This window comes from Schistocerca nitens, chromosome 3 (assembly GCF_023898315.1).
Source record: "Schistocerca nitens isolate TAMUIC-IGC-003100 chromosome 3, iqSchNite1.1, whole genome shotgun sequence".
Classification (NCBI taxonomy): Eukaryota; Metazoa; Arthropoda; class Insecta; order Orthoptera; family Acrididae; genus Schistocerca; species Schistocerca nitens.
The window spans coordinates 613,442,737-613,470,633 of NC_064616.1; the positions used below are offsets into that span (position 1 = coordinate 613,442,737).

General features: G+C 42.6%; 1 protein-coding gene across 7 annotated transcripts in view; it reads left to right on the forward strand.

Moving 5' to 3' along the window:
* The window catches only part of LOC126248548 (dnaJ homolog subfamily C member 21), a 250,530-nt gene extending 229,436 nt beyond the window's left edge, over nt 1–21,094 (forward strand). For 3 of the 7 annotated variants that reach the window (XM_049949614.1, XM_049949620.1, XM_049949621.1), the window contains one exon: nt 18,859–21,094. In XM_049949614.1, the coding sequence (XP_049805571.1) occupies nt 18,869–20,875 (2,007 nt within the window). In that variant the 5' untranslated portion in view covers nt 18,859–18,868 and the 3' untranslated portion in view covers nt 20,876–21,094. Of the gene's footprint in view, nt 1–12,385; nt 12,483–15,556; nt 15,642–15,722; nt 15,923–18,858 lie in introns of all 7 variants that reach the window. The other 4 variants (XM_049949618.1, XM_049949619.1, XM_049949616.1 and 1 more) reach the window with 4 other exon arrangements.
* Nucleotides 21,095–27,897: the final 6,803 nt, after the last annotated feature.

Here is a 27,897-nt window from a genome sequence, read left to right on the forward strand (position 1 = left end):
AAAAAAGAGCCTGCTCATGAAGATTTTTTACGTACCCCGACTTCACGACCATCGATTCCTCCCTCATCCTTACATCCTGTTTCCAAGAAGGCTCATAAGAAACAAAGTTCCTCTCCTTCTCCGCCACAGCGTGTCTCATCTACAGCGCCACCCAGCGGTAACCACCCTTAGCCGTCTTCTGTGTTGCCAAGGTTCACTGCTGGTGGCCGATCAACCGGCCAATCGCTGGTGGCAGGAGCTGCCCCCGAACAACCTATAGATCACGATCTTCTGCCTTTGGCTGAATGCCATTCTATGCTGTTGGCCGCCGGCTCTCAGCTGTCATTGAGTTGACAGCAACTGTGGTAAGATTCTTCCCTTTTGTGCCCTCCCTATGTCAATTATCCATTGGAATATTTGCGGTATTTGAGCCAATCGGGATGAATTGTTGATCCTCTTATGATCCTACTCCCATGTCATCTTCTGTCATCAGGAAACAAAGCTGCATCCCCACGATCGCTTTGTTTTCCTTCATTTCCAGTCAGTCCGGTTTGATCTCCCCGCTGTTGATGGCACTCTGGCACACGGGGGACTTACGATTCTTCTCCATGATATTGTCCATTATCACCCAATCCCCTTAAACAGTTCCTTCCAAACTGTCGCTGTCCGTCTTTCCATTTCTGGATACACCTTCTCTCTTTGTACCTATACATTCCATTGTCTACACCGATGGTTAAGAGCTGATCTTCTTCATCTCCTTGGTCAGCTCTCCCCCCCCCCCCGCCCCCCCTCCCCTCCCCCCCATTTGCTGGTTGGGGACTTCAGTGCCTACCACCCACTTTGGGGATCTCCAAGTCTTTGTCCTCAAGGCTCTCTATTGATTGACCTCTTTCATGAAGCAGATCTTGTTTGCCTCAACATTGGGAACCTACATTTTTGTCTGCCTCCACGACAAATTTCTCTCATTTGGACCTTTCCGTCGGTACTGTTCAGCTAGCTGGGTGCTTAGAATGGTGTGCTCTTGCTGATACACACTCGAGTGACCATTTTCCATGTGTCCTTCGATTGCAGCCACAACTGCCATCTATGCGCCCGAGACGCTGGAAGTTTGCCCAAGCCGATTGGATACTTTTATCCTCTCTAGCGACGTTTGATGACTGTCACTTCCCTAGTGTCGACAATCAGGTCACTCATGTTGCAGAAGTTATTCTTACAGCCGTGGAACGTTTAGTATCTCGCACCTCCGATTTGCTCCGGCACCCCCCAGTTCCTTGGTGGATCAAGGTGTGCTGTGATGCAATACACGAGCGGAGATGTGCTCTTCACATTTTCCGCCACCATCCTACTTTGGCCAACTGTATCCGCTATAAGCAGTTATGTGCATAATGCCGTCGCATCATCCGCGATAGCAAGAAGGCAAGCTGGGACTGCTTTACTAGCTCCTTTAACACCTTCACTACCTCTTCAGTAGCTTGGAGTCGAATTCGATGGTTATATCCTGCGTCTAATTTCTCCCCGATCTCTGGGCTCACTGTCACGCATGATACCTTAGTGGACCCAGTCTTAATTTCTAACTCATTGGGTCAACACTTTGCAGAGATTTCGAGCTGTTCAAATTACCCACCAGCTTTTGTCCCGAAGAAACATGCAGCGGAAGTGCGACCTCTTGTTTTCTCCTCTCAGAATAGCGAAAGCTATAATACTGTTTTCTCCATGCGGGAACTCCAACACGCACTCTCTTCTTCTCGCTCTTCTGCCCCAGGACTGGATGGTGTCCACGTCCAAATGTTGCTGCATTTATCATCTACACTCCTGGAAATGGAAAAAAGAACACATTGACACCGGTGTGTCAGACCCACCATACTTGCTCCGGACACTGCGAGAGGGCTGTACAAGCAATGATCACACGCACGGCACAGCGGACACACCAGGAGCCGCGGTGTTGGCCGTCGAATGGCGCTAGCTGCGCAGCATTTGTGCACCGCCGCCGTCAGTGTCAGCCAGTTTGCCGTGGCATACGGAGCTCCATCGCAGTCTTTAACACTGGTAGCATGCCGCGACAGCGTGGACGTGAACCGTATGTGCAGTTGACGGACTTTGAGCGAGGGCGTATAGTGGGCATGCGGGAGGCCGGGTGGACGTACCGCCGAATTGCTCAACACGTGGGGCGTGAGGTCTCACAGTACATCGATGTTGTCGCCAGTGGTCAGCGGAAGGTGCACGTGCCCGTCGACCTGGGACCGGACCGCAGTGACACACGGATGCACGCCAAGACCGTAGGATCCTACGCAGTGCCGTAGGGGACCGCACCGCCACTTCCCAGCAAATTAGGGACACTGTTGCTCCTGGGGTATCGGCGAGGACCATTCGCAACCGTCTCCATGAAGCTGGGCTACGGTCCCGCACACCGTTAGGCCGTCTTCCGCTCACGGCCCAACATCGTGCAGCCCGCCTCCAGTGGTGTCGCGACAGGCATGAATGGAGGGACGAATGGAGACGTGTCGTCTTCAGCGATGAGAGTCGCTTCTGCCTTGGTGCCAATGATGGTCGTATGCGTGTTTGGCGCCGTGCAGGTGAGCACCACAATCAGGACTGCATACGACCGAGGCACACAGGGCCAACACCCGGCATCATGGTGTGGGGAGCGATCTCCTACACTGGCCGTACACCACTGGTGATCGTCGAGGGGACACTGAATAGTGCACGGTACATCCAAACCATCATCGAACCCATCGTTCTACCATTCCTAGACCGGCAAGGGAACTTACTGTTCCAACAGGACAATGCACGTCCGCATGTATCCCGTGCCACCCAACGTGCTCTAGAAGGTGTAAGTCAACTACCCTGGCCAGCAAGATCTCCGGATCTGTCCCCCATTGAGCATGTTTGGGACTGGATGAAGCGTCGTCTCACGCGGTCTGCACGTCCAGCACGAATGCTGGTCAAACTGAGGCGCCAGGTGGAAATGGCATGGCAAGCCGTTCCACAGGACTACATCCAGCATCTCTACGATCGTCTCCATGGGAGAATAGCAGCCTGCATTGCTGCGAAAGGTGGATATACACTGTACTAGTGGCGACATTGTGCATGCTCTGTTGCCTGTGTCTATGTGCCTGTGGTTCTGTCAGTGTGATCATGTGATGTATCTGACCCCAGGAATGTGTCAATAAAGTTTCCCCTTCCTGGGACAATGAATTCACGGTGTTCTTATTTCAATTTCCAGGAGTGTATATCTACATCCATACCCCGCAAGCCACCTGACGGTGTGTGTCGTATCGTTCGTGGAAATAAGGATTGTCGGTATGCGTCCGTGTGGGCTCTAATCTGTCTGATTTTATCCTCATGGTCTCTTCGCGAGATATACGTAGGAGGGAGCAATCATACCATAGTCTGCGTTACCTCCTTCGCCTTTATAATCGAATTTGGGCCGACAGTACCTTTCCCAGAAGATGGCGGGAAGCTATCGTTGTTCATCTTCTGAAAACTGGAAAGGACAAACATCTACCCTCTAGCTATCGCCCCATATCTCTCACGAGTAGTGTATGCAAGGTTTTGAAGCGTATGGTGACTTGCCATTTAGCCTGGTGGCTGGAGTCCCGAGGACTTTTAACACCTGCCCAATGCGGTTTCCGAAAGCATCGTTTTGCAGTTGACCATTTTGTTACTCTCTCCACTTACATCATGAACAATTTTCGCAGGAAATGCCAAATGGTGGCAATATTTTTAGATCTGGAGTGAGCAAACAATACCTGTTGGAGGAGAGGCATCCTCCGCACACTGTTCTCTTGGAGCTTTCGAGATCGGCTACCCCTTTTTATTTGTGAATTTATAACAGAGGGCACTGCTCTCTCCCGTACTTTCTCCCAAGAAAACGGAGTGCCCCAGGCTCCGTGCTAAGTGTTGTACTGTTTGCTTTCGCAATAAATCCAATAATGGATTGTCTCCATCCTGATGTCTCGGGCTCCCTCTTTGTCCATGATTTTGCGATCTACTACAGCTCTAAACGGACCAGCCTTCTTGAATGATGTCTTCAAGGATGTCTCGATCAACTCCACTCTTGGAGTATCAAAACCAACTTTCGCTTTTCTCCCAGTAAGACCGTCTGTGTAAATTTTTGACATCGTACGGAGTTTCTTCCACCTTCCCTTCATTTAGGCCCTGTTGACCTTCCGTTCATGGACGTTGCTAAATTCTTGGGATATATGTGTGACAGAAAACTGTGCTGGTCCTCCCGCGTTTCCCATCTTTCGGCTCGCTGTCTGTGATCCATCAACACCCTCTGTGTTCTGAATGGTACCTACTGGGGAGCGGACCGAGTGGTCCTAATCCGCCTATATCGCACCTTAGTGCGCTCGAAATTGGACTATGGGAGCATAGTTTACTCCTCTGCTCAGCCGTCTATTCTTCGGCGTCTTGACTGTGTCCTCCACCGTGGATTGCGTTTAGTGTCGGGAGCTTTTTACACCAGCCCCGTGGAAAGCCTTTATGCTGAGACTGCTGAACCTCCGCTGTCCAATCAGTGAGCTGTCCTTCTGAGTCGTTACGCTAGCCATCTGTCTTCCATGACTGCTCATCTTTCCCATGACCTTTTTTTCGATACCACCTTGGATGTAGGGTATCATTGGTCTACACTTCCCGATAATAAATTGTGGGATGTGAAACCTCTTCCCTGTGCTTGGACCTCTTCCTCCCGAACTCGTCATCGCGAGGAGGTAATTTTAACTAGACTCCAGATAGGGCACTGTCTTTTTAGCCATTGTCATCTTTTAAGTGGCGATCCTCCCACGCTTTGTCCCCACTGCTCTCAGCTGTGGACGGTGAGACACCTTTTACTTCAGTGCCCCTATTTTACTCTGCTACGGGCCCATTTACAGCTGTCGCCCGATATATATCTTCCATTATAGCAGATGATATGTGCTCAGCCGATCGTGTCGTCGAGTTTCAGTGTCAGTGAGATGACGATGGTCATTTGAAGCTCTTTTTGGGGAAAACAATCCCCTTCTACAGTGGTTTTCCTTTTGTTTTTTTTGTTTTCCCTCTTTTTGAGTTTAGCTCCGATTGCTGCTGATTTCCCATTTGGTTTTTTTTTACTCTTCCCTAAGCCACAGAATGGGCGTTAATGACCGTAGCAGTTTTGCGCCCAAAAAAAAAAAAAAAAAAAAAAAACCAGGGGGGTCCACAACTCTTTTTGTGGATACATGCATGACAAGCACGGGACCCCAAACTAGTGCAGCTCTTTCCTTTCTGGCCTGCATACATTCCCTTTCCACATCCCCCCCCTCCCCCTCCCTGCCACTTCCCTTCCCCTTCTCCCCCTCTTTGGGAGTATGTTTTGCGCCTACGTCCAGAGACGGACGCTTGTGAACGAATGAAGTGGTTTATCTATACAATGTAAAGTATCCTTACGTTGTCCTTCTCTTTCCTTGTGTCTTCTCTTTACCTTCATCTCCGCTGTGCCGTTTGAGAGTTCTTCTCTTGTTTCCTTTTCTTTGTTCCTTTCTTTCTTTCCTCCCTGTGCATGTCTGAAGGCCGACCCACGTGTTCCCACACATAGCTGGTGATGGGGTAACACGTAATTCCCTATCCTGGGTAGACAAGTAGGAGATGTATGTACCTCCTGGTAAAGGCCAGGCCCAGGGAGGGGTGATTACCTGAGCTGGTACCTTCCAAACATTCTGATTGGTTGCTCTGTCCGTTTCTCGGGAGGTGTGACCTGAGGTGTGGACAATCACCTAAAGCGGGAATGCCCTCAGAGAGGACCCCCACTAGCAAGGAGCGCGCCATCGGAGACGCCGGTAATCGTGGGGAATACTTTCGCAATGGTTTTCTCTATGTCTACAACTTCTGCCCGCAAGAGAAAGCTAGATGAGTCTCAGCCACAGAAAATTCTTCAACCAGTGCCAAGGTTCCTAGTTGTTTCTCGGTCTGATGAAGGTAAAGACTTCTCGACAGTAAACTCATTCGTTATTCAGAAAGGTGTGGATGCAATTGCAGGTCCTGTAATGTCTTGTTCCCGGTTACAAAATGGCACCTTGTTGTTAGAAACAGTGTCCTCCAGGCACAAAAATTGCTTTGAACTTCCCTGTATGGATGGAAGCACACCGTACTAAACTCATCGCACAGATTGGTTTACACAAGATCACTTGACGGATTATCAAATGAGGAAATTCCAAATTACCTGTTTGATCAGGGACTAACGGCTGTACATTGAGTAATGAAAAGGGTTGAAAAGGAATTGGTGCCAACCCGCACTCTCTTCTTGACATTTGACAGATTTCAACTTCCGTTGAACATGAGAGCGCGATATGAGATCATTTCAGTTCACCCTTACATCACCAAACCTAAGCGTTGCTATCAGTGTCAGAGGTTTAATCGTACCAGCTATTCGTGTTAAAATATGACCAAATGCGTTGCCTGCGGCAGGGGTGCCCATGAGGGCGATTGTCCACCACCATTCCCTCATTGCATCAACTGTATGGGTGACCCCGCTGCTTCCTCTAGAGATTACCCTATTTGTAAACTTAAACGAATTATTCAGGAAATCCGAGTGGAGGAGGAAAAGGTGTCTACCTTAGCTGCTTGTAAGTTATTTGTCAGTAGAAAGCCCACTGTGCTCCCAGTGGGTACATATAGCACTGGCCTTGCCTCTGCTCGACCTACTAAGGACGTAGCCACGTAGACTTGCGATCTCACCTATAGTGCCATGGTCGTCAGATTGGTCAGCCCAAAGATCGCCCGTTCAACCTCCCCACTTTCACCCACTCACTCTGAGCCTCAACTTTTATTGGCTCAAGCTAAATCACAGGCCCCAAAATTGGATACCTAGACTCCCGAAAAAGAGCCTACTTGTGAAGATTTTTTACGTACCCAGACTTCACAACTACCAACTCCTCCTGCATCTCAACGTCCTGCTTCCAAGAAGGCTCATAAGAAAAACAGGTCCTCTCCTTCTCCGCCATGCCGTCTCTTGTACAGCGCCACTCAGTGGTAGCCGCCCTTGGCTATCTTCCGTGTTGCCGAGATGCTCCACTGGCGACGAATCAACCAGCCGATCACTGACGGCAGGAGTTGCCCCCGAACAACGTATGGGTCAGGATCTTCTGTCTCTGGCTGAATGCCATTCGATGCCGTTGGCCACTGGCTCTTAGTGATCGCTGAGTTGACTGCAACCATGGTGAGATTTTAGTTTTTTGTCCACTCTTTATCAATTATCCATTGGAATATCCACAGAATTTGCTCCATATGGGTTATCTTCAGGAAACAAAGCTACGTTCCCATTATCGCTTTGTCTTCCCTCATTTCCGCTGAGTCCGGTTTGATCTCCCCTCTGTTGCTGGCGTTGCGGCACCCGGGGAACTTAAGATTCTTCTCTGTGATACTATACATTATCACCCAATCCACTTACACAGTTCCTTCCGAGCTGTCGCTGATTGTCTTTCCCTTTCTTGATTCACCTTCTCTCTTCGTACCATATGCATTCCATCGTCCACACCAATAGTGAGAGCTGGTCTCCTTAGTCAGCTCCCACCCACGTATTTGCTGGTTGGGGACTTCAATGCCCACCACCTGCTTTGAGGATCTCCACGTCCTTGTTAGAGAGGCTCTCACTGATTCCATCAAGCGGATCTTGTTTGCCTCAACACTGGTAAATGTACATTTTTGTCTGCCTCCACGTCAACCTATTTTCATTTGGACGTTTTGGTCTGTACTGTTCAGCTAGTGCGGCGCTTTGAATAGTTCACACACACACTCCAGTGACTATTTTCTGTGTGTCCTTAGATTACAGCCACAACTGTCACCTATGCGTCCAAGATCGTGGAAGTTTTCCAAAGCTCATTGGACACTTTTCTCCTCTCGAGCAACATTTGATGACCATCAGTTTCCTAGTTTTGATGATCAAGTCACTCATGTTATGGAACTTATTCTTACAGCTGAGGAATGTTCAATACCTCGTACCTTCCACTTGCCCCCCTCCCAGTTCCTTGGTGGAATAGGGTGTGCTGTGACGCAGTATGCAAGCAGAGACGTGCTCTTTGTGTTTTCCGCCGTCATCAAACATTGGTCAACTGTATCTGATGTAAGCAATAAGCAGTTAGGTGTGCAATGCTGTCACATCATATGCGATAGAAGACAAGCTGGGATTTCTCTACCATCTCCTTTAATACCTTCACTCCCTCCTCAGTTGTTTAGGGTCTGACAAAGTTTTTCCCTGACCTCTGTACTAACTGCCGTGCAGGATACCTTAGTGGACCCAATTGCAATCTCTAACCCATTGGGGTGACACTTTGCTGAGATTTCGAGCTCTTCTAATTACCCACCAGCTTTTCCCCAAAGAAACAGGTAGTGGAAGAGTGACCTTTTGCTTTTTCCTCCCAGAATTGCTAAAGCTATAATGCAGTTTTTTTATATTTGGGAACTCGGACATGCACTCTCCTCCTCTCGCTCTTCTGCTTGAGAACCAGATGTTATCCACGTCCAAATGTTGCTGCATCTGTCACAGCATCTATCATAACCAAGTCTGTGCTACCTCCTTCGCCTTTATAATCAGCTTTGGGTCGAATGTAGATTTCCCAGAAGATGGCATGAATCTATCGTCATTCTTGTCCCAAAACCTGGAAAGGACAAACATCTCCCATCCAGCTATCGCTGAATCTCTCTCATGAATAGTGTTTGTAAGGTTTTGGAGCATATGGTGAATTGCCGTTTAGGCTGTTCGCTGGAGTCCCGAAACCTTTTAACCACTGCCCAATGCAGTTTCTGAAAGCATCATTCCGCAGTTGACCATCTTGTTGCTCTCTCCACTGAAATTGTGAAAAATTTTCTCGGGAAATTTCAACCGGTTGCTATATTTTTTGATCTGAAGAGGGCATACGATACCTGTTGGAGGACAGGCATCCTTGTCCGAGAATTACTTCGAGCAGATAGTTAGAGAACCAACTCGTGAAGCTAACGTTTTAGACCTCATAGCAACAAATAGACCGGAACTTTTCGACTCCGTGAATGTAGAAGAGGGTATCAGTGATCATAAGTCAGTGGTTGCATCAATGACTACAAGTGTAATAAGAAATGCCAAGAAAGGAAGGAAAATATATTTGCTTAACAAGAGTGATAGGGCACAAATCGCAGAATATCTGAGTGACCACCATCAAACGTTCATTTCTGAGGAAGAGGATGTGGAACAAAAATGGAAAAAATTCAGAAACATCGTCCAGTACGCCTTAGATAAGTTCGTACCGACTAAGGTCCAAAGCGAGGGGAAAGATCCACCGTGGTATAACAATCATGTACGAAAGGTACTACGGAAACAAAGAAAGCTTCATCATAGGTTTAAGAGTAGTCGAATCATAGCTGATAAGGAAAAGCTGAACGAAGCGAAAAAGAGCGTAAAGAGAGCAATGAGAGAAGCATTCAACGAATTCGAACATAAAACATTGGCAAACAATCTAAAAAAGAACCCTAAAAAGTTTTGGTCATATGTAAAATCGGTAAGCGGATCTAAATCCCCTATTCAGTCACTCGTTGACCACGATGGCACCGAAACAGAGGACGACCGAAGAAAGGCAGAAATACTGAATTCAGTGTTCCGAAACTGTTTCACTGCGGAAAATCGTAACACGGTCCCTGACTTCAGCCGTCGCACGGACGCCAAAATGGAAAATATTGAAATAAACGATATCGGAATTGAAAAACAACTGCTATCACTTAGTAGCGGAAAAGCATCCGGACCAGACGAGATACCCGTAAGATTCTACAGTGATTATGCTAAAGAACTTGCCCCCTTTCTATCAGCAATTTATCGTAGATCTCTGGAAGAACGTAAAGTACCTAGCGACTGGAAGAAAGCGCAGGTCGTTCCCATTTTCAAGAAGGGTCATAAATCAGATGCGAATAATTATAGGCCTATTTCGCTTACGTCAATCTGTTGTAGAATAATGGAACATGTTTTATGTTCTCGTATTATGACGTTCTTAGATAATACAAATCTCCTTCATCATAACCAACATGGATTCCGCAAACAGAGATCATGTGAAACTCAGCTCGCCCTATTTGTCCAAGAAATTCACAGTGCCGTAGACACTGGCGAGCAGATTGATGCCGTATTCCTGGACTTCAGGAAGGCATTTGATACGGTTCCGCACTTACGTTTAGTGAAAAAAATACGAGCTTACGGAATATCGGACCAGGTTTGTGATTGGATTCAGGATTTCCTAGAAGAAAGAACACAACATGTCATTCTTAACGGTTCAAAATCTGCAGATGTAGAGGTAATTTCGGGAGTACCGCAAGGAAGCGTGATAGGACCTTTATTGTTTACAATATACATAAATGACTTAGTTGACAACATCGGTAGCTCCGTGAGGCTATTTGCAGATGACACGGTTGTCTACAAGAAAGTAGCAACATCAGAAGACTCGTACGTACTCCAGGAAGACCTGCAGAGGATTAATGAATGGTGCGACAGCTGGCAGCTTTCCCTAAACGTAGATAAATGTAATATAATGCGCATACATAGGGGCAGAAATCCATTCCAGTACGATTATGCCATAGGTGGTAAATCATTGGAAGCGGTAACGACCGTAAAATACTTAGGAGTTACTATCCGGAGCGATCTGAAGTGGAATGATCACATAAAACAAATAGTGGGAAAAGCAGGCGCCAGGTTGAGATTCATAGGAAGAATTCTAAGAAAATGTGACTCATCGACGAAAGAAGTAGCTTACAAAACGCTTGTTCGTCCGATTCTTGAGTATTGCTCATCAGTATGGGACCCTTACCAGGTTGGATTAATAGAAGAGATAGACATGATCCAGCGAAAAGCAGCGCGATTCGTCATGGGGACATTTAGTCAGCGCGAGAGCGTTACGGAGATGCTGAACAAGCTCCAGTGGCGGACACTTCAAGAAAGGCGTTACGCAATACGGAGAGGTTTATTATCGAAATTACGAGAGAGCACATTCCGGGAAGAGATGGGCAACATATTACTACCGCCCACATATATCTCGCGTAATGATCACAACGAAAAGATCCGAGAAATTAGAGCAAATACGGAGACTTACAAGCAGTCGTTCTTCCCACGCACAATTCGTGAATGGAACAGGGAAGGGGGGATCAGATAGTGGTACAATAAGTACCCTCCGCCACACACCGTAAGGTGGCTCGCGGAGTATAGATGTAGATGTAGATGTAGATCCTCCGCACACTGTTCTCTTAGGGCTTTCGAGGTTGGCTACCCCTTTTCATCCGTGAATTTATGACAGTGCGCACATTTAAGGTGCAGGTGAACACTACTCTATCCCGTACTTTCTCTTAAGAAAATGGGGTTCCCCAGGGCTCTGTGCTAAGTGTTGTACTGTTTGCCATTGCCATAAATCTAATTACGGATTCTCTCCTTCCCGATGTTTCGGGCTCCCTCTTTGTCGATGATTTTGCAATCTTCTACAGCTCTCAACGGACCAGCCTTCTTGAACAACGTCTTCAAGGATGTTTCGATCACCTCCACTCGTGGAGCATTGAAACTGGCTTCTGATTTTCTCCCAATAAGACTGTCTGTGCAAATTTTTGGCATTGTACGGAGTTTTATCTGCCTTCCCTACATGTTGGCCCTGTTGACCTCTCGTTTGCAGACATCGCCAAATTCTTGGGACTTACGTTTGACAGAAAACTGTGGTGGTCTGCCTACTTTTCATATCTTTCGGCGTGCTGTCTGTGATCCCCCATAAAACCTCCGTGTTCTGAGTGGTACCTCCTAGGGAGTGGACCGAGTGGTCCTCCTCCACCTATAAGCATCTCAGTGCACTCGAAAATTGGACTATGGGAGCATTGTATACTCCTCTACACGGCTGCCTATTCTTCAGCGTTTAGATTCTGTCCATCACCGTGCATTGCATTTAGTGTCTGGAGGTTTCTACTCTAACCCCGTGGAGAGCTTTTACGCTGAGACTGCTGAACCTCTGCTGTCCAATCGGCAAGCCATTCTTCTGAGTCGTTGCACTAGTCATCTGTCTTCCATGCATGCTCATCCAAACCATGCCCTTTTTTTTTTTATGCCTCCTTGGATTTAGGTTATGCAGGCAGCCCTTCCTCTCTACTACCACTGGGAGTCTGCTTCCGTCAACTGCTACATTCACTTTCCTTCCAATTCCGTAAAACTTTCTTGACAAATGGGGGTACAATGCTGCCTTGGCTTCGCCCCTGGACCTGCCTTCTCTGTGACCTTTGTCAGCTTACCAAGGATAGTACCATTGCTGCCTCACCTCAAGGCCTTTTACCTGGGGTCATCTCGAGCGCCTCTCCCCGCCCCTCTCACCTGATTGCCGTCTCATGCCCCCTCCTCCCGCAATTCCATCACAAGCCCCTTCCTCCATTGCTATCTCGGGCCTGTCTCATTTACCTCTCTATGTTGTAGGTTTGGACCCTCTCAAAGGTGAGCCCTTGCCATCATCCGTGGCTCCACCATCTCTTGTGCTGCATGTCCTGTCGCCCTTCCGTGTTTTCATGCACAGGTAGTGTACAAAAAGTGAATACTTTTCAATGCAATTATGGGCTCATGGGCTGCCATCTACACTCCGCCATGGAACCAACATTTACGACTTTACATTTCTGTCGTTTTCCATCTGTGCAACTCAGAAAAGCTGCTTGTGGTGGGGAGAATCCAGATGGTGTGGGTTGTGAATCAGCCATTGAAATCTCGCATTTTGTGCTCTTCTGCATGTTGTCTCACTGGGTGATGCACTTTGTTTCTGGCAATGATTTGACAATGGCCATTCATTCTAGTTGACAGCTTGTTGGTTGTCATAGCAATGTAAAACACTGTGCAGTGGTTGCAGCAGTGCTGGTATATAACATGGCTGATTTCACAGGTGACCCGTCCTCTGGTGGTGTAGGATAAGCATCTGATGGGACTGGACTAGGTGGTGCTGGGTGCGTGGATTGGGCAGGTCTTGTGTATGGGTCTTCCACAGGGATATGATCCCTGTGGCAGGGAATTTGGGGTGGGAATGGCATAGGGATGGACTAGTAAGTTGTGGTGGTTGGACACCACTTTGGGAAGGGTTGGAAGCCTCTTGGGTAGGATGTCCTTCATTTCATGGCATAATGGTAGATAATCAAAGCCCTGACGAAGGATGTGTTTCAGTCTTTCCAGTACAGGGTGGTATTTGGATGGCAAGGGGGAGGGGGGTGCTTCTTTGTGGTTAGTTCTTGGAATGGATGTGATGATCAGGTGTGTGTGAGAGGATATGGCACAGGAAAACTGTTTGTTAATTAGGTGTGCCGGATATTGCTTGTCTGCGAAGGCCTTTGTGAGGCCTTCAGCATACTGGGCAAGGGAGTTCCCATCACTGCAGATGCATTTACCACAGCTTAGGCATCATGTAAGGAACAGGATATGGGAGAGGAGAGGATTTTGGCTAGGGATAGTGAAACTTTTATGAACTAGTTCAGATAAATAGAGCAGTGGCCCATTGTGGAGGGGTGGGGGGAGATAGTATTGGGGGAAAAATTTGGCACTGGAAGTATTGAGTAAAGGTGTCAGGTGGTTGTAGGGAGAGTTTAAAAAGGTTGATGGGCGTAAGGCATGAAAGTAATTATGTTGGGAGCAGGGGGTAGATTTGTGACTGTTGCCAAAAACAAGGTGCACTACCCATTGGCACAAAATGCAGCAACAGAGCAAAAGATGCGAGCAAGTTTTCAAAATGTGTGTTTGTGTTTGTTTTTGTTTGTACACATACAGCATCCCCTGCCCCAGCACCCCAACCCATTTTGTCCCCCCCACATCAGCTAGTTGTGTGCTGTTATCTCATACCCTAGTCTATGAAATCATGCCAACCTGTGTGTTACCTGGCTACCTGCCCCTTTTACTCCCACCCCTAGCAAGCGTGCAGACAGTTCCCCAGCTAGAAAAAGGAAGTGCATTGCAAAAGCTTTCCAAGCTCTGAACCTTTTGTTTGTGTGCCTATCGAAGACGCAGCACTTCTGCATTTCGGTGGATCGTCTCCTTTATTCCTTAATAATTCAATATTGACATTGTCTTTTGTGTAACATATGAAGCAGTGTGGTCAAGAGGATTGCAAATTTTGACTCACTAAACTTCTGTTGTGCTAGTTGGTGAACAATGTTTTCATATATTTGCTCCATATCAAACTATCTATCAAAATTAATGATTGAATATAATAGAGGGAAACATTCCACGTGGGAAAAATATATCTAAAAACACAGATGATGTGACTTACCGAACGGAAGTGCTGGCAGGTCGATAGACACACAAAAAACACAAACATACACACAAAATTCAAGCTTTCGCAACAAACTGTTGCCTCATCAGGAAAGAGGGAAGGAGAGGGAAAGACGAAAGGATCCTTTCGTCTTTCCCTCTCCTTCCCTCTTTCCTGATGAGGCAACAGTTTGTTGTGAAAGCTTGAATTTTGTGTGTATGTTTGTGTTTTTTGTGTGTCTATCGACCTGCCAGCACTTTCGTTCGGTAAGTCACATCATCTGTGTTTTTAGATATATCTATCAAAATTGTTACTTATTGTGTGCTAATACATGTATGGGGTGATTATCAGGATTTTACAAAGTGCTCTACCCTGATCATTTCCTTTAATTGTTGCTAAGAAGTAAGGCACTACCCCAGTTCTTTGTAGTAATTTTTTGCAGCATCAAATACATGTAGAAAAAAAATTGTGCTTACTAGTTTTGACAACAGTTCCAGGTAAAAACCAAAGTTATGACAAATACAATCATTCAGGACCAGAGATCCTTGTTCCTGGTTTTGAGGAAATAAGACACCTGAAAATTTTATTCATACAATTTACAATAAAGATGGTTTCTTCTTGAAAATGTGGTTTTATAATTACTTGCATCCTGATAGGCTATGCAACCAGATGCAAATAAATGTACAGTCATAATTCATAGTAGTATGCACTGCAAGAATATTTTCCCAGTGTATTCCAGAGTGAGCTTCAGTATCCTAGACAGGTTCGTGTCAAAGTCCCATATTTCATGTTGGTGCTTGAGCATCTTAATTTTCTGGTCATATCATATTCTTGCCACTATTTCTTCACTGAGAGGTAGACCACCATATCAAGGCTTCATTTTCATTTACTTGGTTTTCAGAGCCTTTTGGAAGATGCCCATTGTTGATCTCCAACTAAGTACTGTTACAGGTTCACTAGTATGACAGGAATGTTGTGCACTGTTGTCTTCTTGATATAGAATCACAATCGCGTACTTTGTACTTGCCACCCAAAAAGTACCTGTTGAAGTTTCTGGGAACTAACGTATAAATGTGATTGGTTTCTTCTCTTTACGGCTTACATAGCTCTGACATATTTTCTGTCATCTGATCTTGAAGAAAAAAAAAAAAAAAAAAAAAACAAAACTGCTGAAATTAAAAAAAATTGAAAATTTTTGGTTAAAACAAGGTAGTAGTATTGCTGATACAAATTAATTAATAATTTATTAGTATAACTTGTAATGTGTATAGGTCTTTATAGAACTTAGCACTTTTTCTTTCTTTCATTGGAATTTTGATATGTTATTAATGTATAATTCTTTGAAACCATTTTGTCTTTTCCAGAATATTTGTAAAGTCTCTTGAAGAGGGTCAGATTATAACAACACCCTGCCATTTAGGTGAAAAGTTCTTTGCAGTTGACACAGAAGTAAGTATATAACTGAACAGTCCACTTGCTTTAGTCGAATCTGTTCTTAAAATGCTCTTTCTTTTTCTGTGAGTGTTGCAGCTTTCCCAATTTACTGATGACTGTTACCACATAATCTTTGGAATCAAACTCAAATAGAGCTATAGATGTTATGATGGAACATCAAAGTAACCAGTGAAGTTGATATGGTTTTCCTGGTAGTAGAAATAAAAATGAGTTGAGAGACAATTGGTGAATTGCAGTGCTACCAGACAATCAGTATCATCTATACCATGAAAAAGGTATTGCTGACTTGGAAAGAGATGGAACTTTAATTATTCAGAAAAGTGTGGCCATCAATAAAGGCACATGTACTGACACAGTGTTTAAAACAAAATAGAATGAGGAAAAGTGAATACATACGTAGATGTAAAAGCAAAACCTGGGTAATGAAGTTAAAAGTGTATTGATTTCTTATGGGTGGCCACAGCCTTAATAAATTAAATGAAGACATTTCCACCAGTCTATTTGATTGAAATAAGTATTTTAGTGTGCATCAGTGGCAGTTTCAAGCTTCAGCTCATTTACAATAGCTCCTCAGAATAAACAGCCTTTTAGTTAGATTCTGGTTCAACAGGGCTGTAAGGAGTTTAGGAAAGAGCAATAAGAGGGGTGTTACAAATAAACCTAATATTGTCTGCAGCCAAGACATTTATGATAATTATTTACAGTTGAGTAGGCAGGTAGGGGGGGGGGGGATGGTGTCCACTTAATCGGATTGCTTGTACGCTCTCCCTCCAATTCCTTTTATCTCTTAAACATGGACATAAAGAGTATGTTGTTAATAAATTTTGTGCTCTCTGCATTGGTTATAATTGGATCTCTCAGTGTTTGAAACTCTGTAATGCAAGTTTGCTGGTTTGCATTTCAAAATTTGTTTTAAAACAAGTAAATTGTATAAAAAAATCTCGAAAAAGAATTACTAAAGCAGTAACATACCTGTTTGTAATTGAATGTATTTTACTTATTTTACTCGTTATGCAGGTATAGTTACGAAATAAATTCCACTGAGAATAATGGAAGTTACATGTTAGTTGAGGAATATTTATATGATATTCTTTCACTTTCCGTTCACGCATCTGAGATGTTCTTAATTCTTGCTCCAATATTTTGGGTGACAGACTTTCAGCCATAATGATGGTGAGTCACTTGCAAGATTTTAAGTTATTTTGCACTGTGGGGTAAATGTGCTTGTCAGATAACACAGTTGATAATGAGAGCGTCCAGGAGTAAAACAAAGCAAGTGCACAATCAGCGAACCCACAGGGCTTATGAAGTATGTGGTTGATCATTATGGGTGGCATATTTTGGAATGCCAGGCAGGGAAGACTTACAATAATAATTCCTTTGAATAATCAGCCACATACTTACTAAACACTGTAGATTCACTGATTCTGCACTCGCTTTGTTTCAGGTGTGTAAACTTTTATTACGACCGACACTCTACTTACCAACAGTGTTATCTCTGATGCGTGCATGTTTACTTCACAGTGTAAAGTGATTTAAAATCTTGCAAGTAAATCACCTTTAACCCCCCTCCCCGTGCTCATCTTCTCCACTTCTCCACGGATGTTAAGGTGGCTCATCAAGAACAGAAAAAGTGTTAAAACAGTTGGCCATATTGTAGAAGGTATTGCTACCCTGCTATTTCCAAACCACTCAAAAAATTCTTATCACTAAGTAGTGTCGAAACAGATAATGTGTGTGCCTACCATCCCAAGAAGTCACACTGTGCTGAGTGCATGATAACTGTTCTGTGTTTGATGACAAGAGGAAGGTGGAGAAGGAACTAGGGAGTACAAGGCAGTGGTTGTTAGTGATAGGTCCGGGGTGGAGTGACAAGAGTGACAAATATGCAGCAGCAGTAGGAGGGGGGGGGGGGGAGGGTTGCAGGTGCAGGTTATGTTAAGAACAAAGTAAGCATACACTGTAATACTACATATCTGAAAGATCATTATGTTGTAAAGGGTAATGCAGGTATTACATGGGGAAAAAATTAAGGGTGAAAGTGAGGTGGTGGTGGTGGTGGTGGTGGTGGTGGTGGTGGTGGTGGTGGTGGGGTGGTGGTGGTGGTGGTGGTGACAGGAGGAAAAAGATATTTCAAATGTCACATCATAAAAACAGTAAAAGTAGTGCCTGCCTCTTACTGCATTTTCACCAGCTTTTTCAATATCTGAAGCATGGTTTCTTTTGTAAATTAAAGAAGCTGCTGCCATTGTCTACTGTATTGTGTGGTCACATAAATTTCTTGTAAAACAGCAGATAAATAAGAAGGGTCATAGTTCCTTTAGATCAGGCCGTACACTTTTCCAATGTGGATTCTCTCCACTATGAGGGGCAGTTGCAAAGTAATTCCTCATATTTTGAATCCAATAAAGTAGTGGAATAACGTAATAAATTTGGCTCTGCCGCTGACATTAATTTTTTTTTTTTTTTTTTTTTTTTTTTTTTTTTTTTTTTTAGGTCATTGGAACTTGAGAAAATTGCCAGTCTTGTGGTCTGTGTTACACATAGTGTGGCCATAAAATTTCAGAAAGTCAGAGATGGAACACTGATTTGCATTTATGAGAAGCTGAGGAAGGTTATTGGGGATACTGTAATGGATATCAGTCCATTTAGATACTGTGTTCATTAGTGTATGGAAGATGTAGGCTATATTCCCTAGGATGATCAGAAGCAGAGTAGCTGACAACCCACTGCTTGCACCAAACATTTAATGCATTGATTACGTTATTAACACAAAACAGTGGGTACCACTTGATGAAATGTTGTGTCACTGAAGGCAATGTGATTACTGCTGTTGATAAACTGGGTTAGTCAGATTTATGTGTCCTGGGTACCAACAATCAGAATACAGTGGAGAAAAACGGTAGCCATCAATGGTAGGAGAGGCAACCTTAACAAACATTGTACATCGGATGAGCAGTATGGGCTCTCACTGATGTTTTTATGTGACTTAACAGAAATAAGTTAAGGAGGCATTACTTGTAGATTGCCTTATCACATCTGGAGATTGAACCAATTTAGATTTTTAGTATGTTAGAGGTGTGTGTGTGTGTGTGTGTGTGTGTGTGTGTGTGTGTGTGTGTGTGAGAGAGAGAGAGAGAGAGAGAGAGAATTCATTGTTTTAATGTTGCTATTTATGTCATATTAAAGCTGTGTCACTCAATTGTTTAAGGTATTCAGTAATGAAATGTCATTACGAAGTACTAGGAGTGCCGAGGGATGCATCCTTCGAGGAGATAAAGAAGTCTTACAGGACATTAGCTCTCAAATGGCATCCGGACAAGAATCCTGATAATGTGGTGGAAGCAAGGGAAGAGTTCCTGTTAGTGCAGCAAGCTTATGAAGTTTTAGGTGATCCTGCAGAGAGAAAGTGGTATGATAAGAACAGGGAATCAATTTTGAAGGGGGGTAGAGATGGAGATTATAAGGATGAAAGCCTTGATGTCTTTCAGTATTTCACATCATCATGTTTTAAAGGTTACGGTGATGATGAAGACGGGTTTTATACTGTATATCGGAAAGTTTTTGAAAAAATTGCAGCAGAAGATACAGAATCTGTGTCAGAAAGTGAGCTGAACATACCAACATTTGGAGATTCCAACAGCAACTATGAAGATGTTGTCCATCCATTTTATGCATACTGGCAAAGTTACTCAACCAAGAAATCATATGCCTGGCTGAATGTATTTGATACTCGTCAGGCGACAAACAAGCGTGTGTTTCGTGCAATGGAAAAGGAAAATAAGAAGGTAAGGGACAAAGCTCGCAAGGCAAGAAATGAAGAAGTTCAACAGTTAGTAGCATTTGTTCGAAAGAGAGATAAACGTGTGAAGGCGCATGTGGAATTTCTGAAACAAAAATCGGAAGATAATGCTAGGAAAGCGAAAGAGTATAGAATCCAGCAAGTGAAGAACCGTTTCAAAGAAATGCAAGAACTTGCTGGACCTCTTCATGATATGAGTATATCCACAATGGAGGAACTGAATGCAATTGAAGTGGAAGTAGCTGCAATGTTTGACGAGCGTCCTGAAGAAGTTGATGATGACGACGACGGACTATACTGTTTTGTCTGCCAAAAACTCTTCAAATCGGAAAAATCTTTTGCAAATCATGAGAATTCAAAGAAGCATAAGGAAAATTTGGAACTTATGAAAGAGCAAGGTATGTTTCCAGAGTCCGATGAGAAAGGAAGTGTTTATGAGGAAACTGGAGCTAGTGCAGTGGATTCTAGCAACACCATTTCTGCTGATCAAACTAGCACAAGTAGTAGTGATAATGATAGTGACAGTGGTGGTAGTGATGATGGCATAGGAAAACAAGCAGATAATAGTGACATGTCAGGATCCTTTTGTCAGCAGCTTGAAAACACACAAACTGCAGAAGCTAGCACTGATGACTGTGCCAGCAGTTCAGACACTGAAGATAGTTTAAAAATCATGAGACACTTGCATAAAAGTAAGACACATAGGAAACTACTTGAAGACTATGAGAGCTCTGATGAACTAGACATACACATTATGAAACCTAATACAAAAAAATCATACAAGTGTAGAGGAACAGATACCCAGCGTACAAAGGAAAATGATGATAAAACAAATACATTAATAGAAGATGCTGATCAGACTTCTGTGAAATCTTTAGGCTTTGATGCAGATGAGGAAAGTATTTCCGGTGAGGTTGCAGCAAAAAATAGGAAAAAAAGAAGGAAACAGACAAAAAATACCAAAAAGTCTGTTAACCAAGTGGATTTTGTAACTCAGAAAAATGAAGAGTGTATTAATTCACAAAAGTCAAAGTGCCTTACTGCTATAAATTGTTCTGATAAAGGTGTAAATAAAATTGTTGAACATGATCATAGTAAGAAAAATGTTGCAGAGAAGCATTCAAAAAAACAAAAAATGAATGTTAAAGTATTGGGTGTTGACAAAATAAATGGTAATGAATCAACACTGAAAACTGAAAAAAATAAACAATTTGAGAGACAGTCCAAAAGATCTAAGAAGAAAACTGCTTTGGAAGGATATAACACAGGGCAAAACCGGGAGACTGACGACATACCAACTGTGAAATTGAAGACTCTAGAGGATGGCGGCACGAACAAATGTTCCAAAAAACGGGCAAAAAATAAGTGTGTGGTTGAAGAAAGATACTTTGTGAACCAAAACTGTGATGTAGGGAGCCCATCATGATTTGATAACATGAGTATGCTCTTACAGATATGACTTTAAGATAATCCGTTTTGGATAATGGCTGTGTATAGATATAAGTCTTTTGTGCCCATTGTATAGAACAGTATTAAAAGAACAGCTACACAAAAAATGCTTGTTCCACTAATTAATATTGTATTTGTTAACTGCTGTGTATGAAAACATGGTTTAGAAAAATAAATTATATTATCCATTCAGATATCCAATGAATATCAATTTGCAGTTTATGGGGCTTGTATTTGAAAATGTCTGCTTCCTTTATTTGCATTTCAGAAAAAAATAATAAAAATTAATAATAATCAAAACTTGTCTGTGAAAGCTCTGTCTTCAGATTTGTGTCACACAAACTACTGTCCATGTTTGCCATTTTGCTACCCCAAACATATGAGACCATAGTAGTATGAGGTTTAAGTAGGACCTGTGTACTGTATGCTGTTTGTTCTGGATAAATGACTTCATGTCTGTAATACAAGCTAAGCAGCTTTTTCTTGCAAAAATGTCACTTATTTTGTGGTATATGAGAAACACCAGCAAACTGTTCAGTTTAGATATTAGATCATTATTTTGCTCTGGTCTGTGTATAAACAGACATTGGAAACAAAGGTAAAATTTGTCATATTTTTTATGAAATTACCTGAATTTTTGCAACATTTGTCAAAAATTGTTTTAATCATCATTATTGCTGCTGCTGCTGCTGCTGCTGCTGCTGCTGCTGCTGCTACTACTACTACTACTACAACTACTACAACATTATTGTCTTAATTGAAGTTTGTCAGTTGTAGGATGTACACAAAATGGTGTTCAGGTTCATTGTCAGTAGTGTGTGGCCTCATATAAGGGAATATATAAATAAATGCGCCTGGGGTGGTTTTGTCAAACTATGAAAATCTTGAATTGGAATTATTATTACTATTTCGTTTGGCATCAAGGATACAGTACTTGAATTGAACAGCAATGATGTTACTGGTAACACAATATGCATATACTACAAATAAAATAGATTACATTCATTTATGGTAATAAAAGTCTTAGATTAGATAGCTAAATCAATAATATACATATGGATAAAAACAATAGGATGAGTTACATGTAAAAGAGAAAATGTGGTTTTTATAAACAGTAATATTGACAGACAGAGCTTCAAGTTGTAATAAAAACTATAGGTTAATATCTAAAGTATCCAGCCAGGAGATTGCTTCCTCAGAGACCTTATGTATGCTGGTCAGAGTTCCAGCATATTTCCGTAGGGGACACTCTGTGACTATGTGGTGTATTGTTTGTCGTTGGTGTCCGCAGTCACACTTGGCACTTTCAGCGATTCCCCACTTATGCTTAAAGACCTGGCATCTTCCGTGCTTGGTGCGTATGTGATTTAGGGTGGTCCACGACCTACTAGGTAAGTGGAATCCAGGAGGGACTCATGTAGGATCAGCAATAAGACCTGCAGAATCGAGATTGGCTGCGAACCTTTCCTCCCACCATGCAGTTTCTGGTTGGAATCCTTCAGAAGTAAGCCTTTTTCCAAGTCTCCAGGAGGGTTTCCTGGACTTAAGACGTTGCCTTTGAGTGGCATCACAGTCCTGGTGTAGCGGTAACTTTGGACTCTTGGATCATTTCTCCCATTCCCTTTTCAACGCTGCTTGACATCGTAACTTCGGTGGTGCAATATTAGACAGAACAGGTAGCCATTCTTTGGGTGTGGATTTTATTGTCCCGGATACGCTTCTCATGGCTACATTCAGCTGTGTGTCTACCATGGCTGTATGAGTGCTGTTCAGCATACTGGGCTGCAATATTCCCCAACAGAGTATACAAGTGAGAGGGCAGTTGTTTTGAGTACTGATGCCTTAGCTCCCCAGCTTGTTCCAGAGAGTTTGTGTAATATATTGTTTCTGGTTCTCATTTTTAAAGCTGTTTCAGTTTTGTGTTTTCTATATGTTAGCGAACGATCCAAGGTCACACCGAGATATTTTGGGAATGGGTTATATAACAGCAACTGATTTCTAAAGGAAATCTGCGGTTTATAGCGAGCATGCCTATTACTCAGATGGAAGGTGGAGGATTCAGTTTTATTTCTGTTTACTTTGAGTTGCCATCCATTAAAAAATTCATCTAAAATTCACAGATCCTGAGTGAGAGTCATTTCTGAAGTAAAATTGTTAGCCTGCATCACCAAGGCTATGTCATCAGCATAGATAAATGTTCTTGCTTTTGTTTCTGGCAAGTCAGGTAACTTGGGGGGCCAATACTGATCCTTGTGGTAGTCCGCCATTTAAATTGTATACCTTGCTTACTTGACCTTTTAGGTGAACTTGGAATTTCCTGTTGGACAGCATGTTATTGAGTAGTTGTGCAATTCTTTTACATGGAATTATTCTTAAGAACTTAAGAAGCATGCCTTTCCGCCACACTGTATCATATGCTGATGTTAGGTCAATAAACACGGCCATTGTTTTCTTCAGGTCTTTGAAGCCCTTCTCTATGTATGTTGCCAACGCTAGCACTTGATCGCTACAACTGCGGTTTCGTCTGAAGCCAGCCTGTTCTACGGGAATGTGTTTCAGGATAGTTGGTGCAATTCTATTATAGAGTACTCTCTCCAGCAGTTTATAGCAAACACTTAGAAGTGCAATGGGTCTATAGTCTTCAGGATTGTTACCAGATTTTGACGATTTCAGGATGGCAATTATTTTAGTTTTCTTAAAAAGATTTGGCAGTCTTCCTGTTGCGAGAATTTCATTAAACAGTGCAGTTAGCCACTGCACTGCACCTTGGCCAGGATGTTTAAGGAACTCCGGGTATATACCATCACAACCAGCCGCTTTACCAGATTTCAGAGTATCTAGGGCTGAAACAACTTCGGCTGCAGAGATTTTCTGTGCAAATTCGGAAGGCTGTGCTTGAGACATTTTAGACTTTAGCTCATGTTTTATTTCTTTGGCTTTCTGTTTGTTGTTGTTGCTTGGTGTTCTTGTTATATTAACAATCCTGGCTGCTATTTTGTTAGGATTTATTTTGTCTGTTAAGATATTAACTTTTGTGGCACTGCCCAGCTTTCTTAATAAATTCCAAGATTTCTTACTCGAGTGTTGGAAAGACATGTTTTCAGTTAGTTCCATCCATTTCTTTTGCCTAGCTGAATCTAGGGCCGAAATCAATTCATCTGCTACCTTGGTGTCTCGAGTCATTTTAAATTCGTCATACAATTCTTGACATCTAGGGCTCCATCCAGGAATGTAGTTCCCTCTGTAGCCTCTTGGAATATGTTTTCTGGCAATGGAATGAATTAGTCTAACAAAGTGGTCGTAGTGCCTAACTTTAGGTGGAATAAACTGAATAATATGATCAACCTCTTCAGAGAATTTTTAGCATTTGGCTTTTTGGAAGTTCCATTGTAGCTTTGGTATAGACTTCACAACTGGGATTTCGAGTCCAATTTTCACCAGTACAGGTCGGTGTTGGCTTTTAGGGAAATCACTGAGCACCTTCCTGCTGCTCTGCAAGGGTAATGCTTTGCTGTTAGTGGTAACGAAACAGAGATCGGGAGTGTAGTCCTGAGCCCATCTAGCTGAGTGGAATGTCCCTTTGTCCTTCCCGATAATAGTAAGAAAAGGCGTTCCATTTCAGCCCATTCTGATACTTTCTCACCATCTGCATTCATGGTTCTGTAGCCCCATTGTGTGTTATGGCTGTTGAAGTCTCCAGTTACTATTCCTGGATGTGGAATATTTTGAGCAGCTTCATTTACCCATGGTTGTGCTGGGGGCTTATAGATGTTCACAATCTCTGTGTTGGCGACTTTCAGCCTGATGGTATGGATGTTATTTTCCATTTTTGTTTGGACATCTGTTACCTCTTCAACATCATTCTTGATACATGTTGCAGATCCGTAACTTGCATGGTATGTCGCAGCAGCAAACGTGTAGCCAGGGAATGAAGTTGGGTTTCGTCTGAGCAGTGGGTTTCCTGTAGTAGAACAATGTCCACTTTGTTTTCAATCAACATTTGAGTGAGATACTCGCTTTTTGCTCTGCTTGTTCCCTCTATGTTTAGCTGTAAGAGCCGGAGGGTATTCCCTAAGTCCTTTGTCAGGTAGTTCTTGGCAGAATTGTTTTCCTTCATTGCTATGTATCCTCTAACAGCTGGGATATCCTAAGGTAATTGGAATGATTACAGTGTTACTCTAGTGATGTACCAGTAAAGTTGAACATTTTTGGGCTGTTCAGACCCAGAGAGTTCTAAATCTGTCACTGATGTCAATGTCAGTCTTAAAAAATCAATGCTTCACTGTGCATTTCATGCTTGTTATATTGATAAGATTTCTGACGAACACTCTCGCATAAAAATAATTGTGAATCTCATATGGAATATAGTGAATGGAAATATGTGCTATCTTCCACTTTTTCTAATTTTTACAGAAAAGCAGCCGTCGTAAGAATGTTCTCTTCCTTAGACAGGAAGCTAAATTTCCTATAAAACATCTCTGGAGTATTCCTTAAACAACTGTATAAGATATGGTTACTATGCTGTAGCAATGTATATTCAGCACTTGAATGTAGTTTAAAATTTTGCCTTGACAAGAACCAGAGCAATTTGGAGGACACAAAAATTGTACTTGAACATGTTATGACTTGTATGTCTTGATGTGAGTGAAAAAGGGGGGTTAATGTGTCGTACTAAATATAATTATAACAGATTCGGCCATTTCATGTGCTCCTAGCTATTAAGTGCTCGAGAATAAGCATAGCACCAATAAAAGTATTTTAAGACTTCATTTTATCTAGTTCTCAGATCTGGTGCTTGGTGTATGTGGAGAGCACATAGCATATTGCTAACACCCTTATTTTTTTATCAGTTGGAATCAGCTGGTTTGTCAAATATTATCAGATTGTGTCCACATCCATCTGCATGCTTGGTATCGGCGTATGGTCGAAAGTGACCAATTTTTATGGAATAAAGTCTTCGTCTCTGCCAAATAGCCTATGTGGAAATACTTATATCTTTCTTTGTTGAGCCTGTGGTGTCCAACAAGAAGAAATCTGCCATTGTGTTTAATACTTCAAATAGTTAATTATAACATTGTTTGAAATTGGAGTTAATTATTTTGGCATTCAGCCATGCACAGTAGCATATTCTATTACTGTGTGTGGAAAGCATAAGATGGTTTTCTTCCATTTTCCTAAATCAGAATTATACCAAGATGTTTACTGGTGTACTAATAAGGGAAATTATTGAGCTCTGTGACACCAGCTGTCTGTCTAAGTATTGTTGTTTGTTTGACAGTTGTTGGTTTGCCTAATTATTTGGTGATCACAGGTGTCAGGTGGTGCCTGTTGCATTCACTACTTCATTTTGGGTGTATTAATTAGCAAATGTCTGCAATTGTGGACTCAAGGTAGTCAAATTAAGATGTCTTTGGTAGTTAAACTTCTAATATTAATGAGAACAATGTGGTGAAAACAACAGTCTTGGTTGCAGAATTTATTTTGTGGCTTTATTTATGTGCCATGTGCATTTCACCTAATACAAGGCACTTTCAGATTGCTCTACATTACTTAAAACTGTGTTAGAAAGGCTTGATCCTAACTTGCAAGTTAGAAGGTTACAAATTTAAATTTCTTTGAAACTTACCATTATAGTATTGGTAAGTGATTTTTGGGTGCCATGATACAGGTGTTGGCAGAAACAGACTGCCCCATCATATATAATAAATTAATTGAAGCAAGGATTTGCTCATGTCATATGTTAAGTGGAACACCCAGTAACCTATGGATAAATAAAATAAATTAGAATATGGAAAATTCATAGCAGTTGGCCTTACAAACTGTACGATGGCAATGGTCTGTGTGGGTAAGAAAGCAGAAGAAGATGTAAATTACACTGCAGGTATATGTAGCATATGCCAGTGGATACAAGGCAGAATCAGGTCAGTATGTAGTCTGTTATATGGTAAATACACTAAAGGCACCATTCTTAGTTATCCAGTGTGGTAAACTACACTGAATGCCACGGTGCATTCTACGGCAAGTGTTAGTTTTTCATGAAAGGTGGTGTTGGTACACAGTGAGTTGAGTTGCATAGTTAAACAATAGTTGTTTTGAAGCTTTATTAGATTAAGTTACATTTTGTATATAGGCAGTAATATAGAAAACTTATGCTACTTTATAGTCACAGTGCTCAGTAAATTATGTTAAAACTTAAGTGTTTAGATTATATTTAGTGAAGTTAGGTACAGACATAATCCAATGAGATTTTTTCAGGATCGTGCTCAGAATGTATGTAGTCACATAGTTGGCAAATATCTAGTCCATAGGGTAGCTGGTAGTGTCAAAGTTAGGTCATATAAGGTGCAGTTTGGATTATACTAAAAGTAGTAATGTTGTGATGAGGTTACTAATTTATGCAACATAGCATAGGGATATGTCCCTCTTCATTACTTTTGTGTTGTCTACTGGCAAAATATGGACACAGCAGGCCATGCAACATGGAGACAATGTATACGTGCTTCAGCATTACTAATGTGAGAACAGACTCATTTTTCTATGATTACATTTTGGTGGTAACCACTCAGATTTGTAGTATAAGTGGAGCAGCATATAGATTACAGTATATAAACATAGACTGAACTACGGGACTGGTACAGGGGCACGTGAACTGAGAGCTAGATCGTGTTTTGACAGTACAAGATATAGCCAGTGCCTGTCCTACGGTACCCGTAGGAATGACAGCTGTGTGAAAAGACGCTGTGATGGGACTGCTCACATGATGGATATACAGCACATATTGTACTGTCAAAGTTTGCCCTGTACTGGTCCCGCAGTCCTTTCTATGATTCCATATTGTAATCTACATGCTCATCCGTGTATGCTACTAATGAGTGGCTACCACCAAAAACTAATCATAGAAAAATGTGTTTGCACTTACATTAGCGATGTCGAAGCACTTACAGCCTTTTTCCATGATGTATCGCCTTTTGTGTTCATAATTCGCTACTAGACAGCACA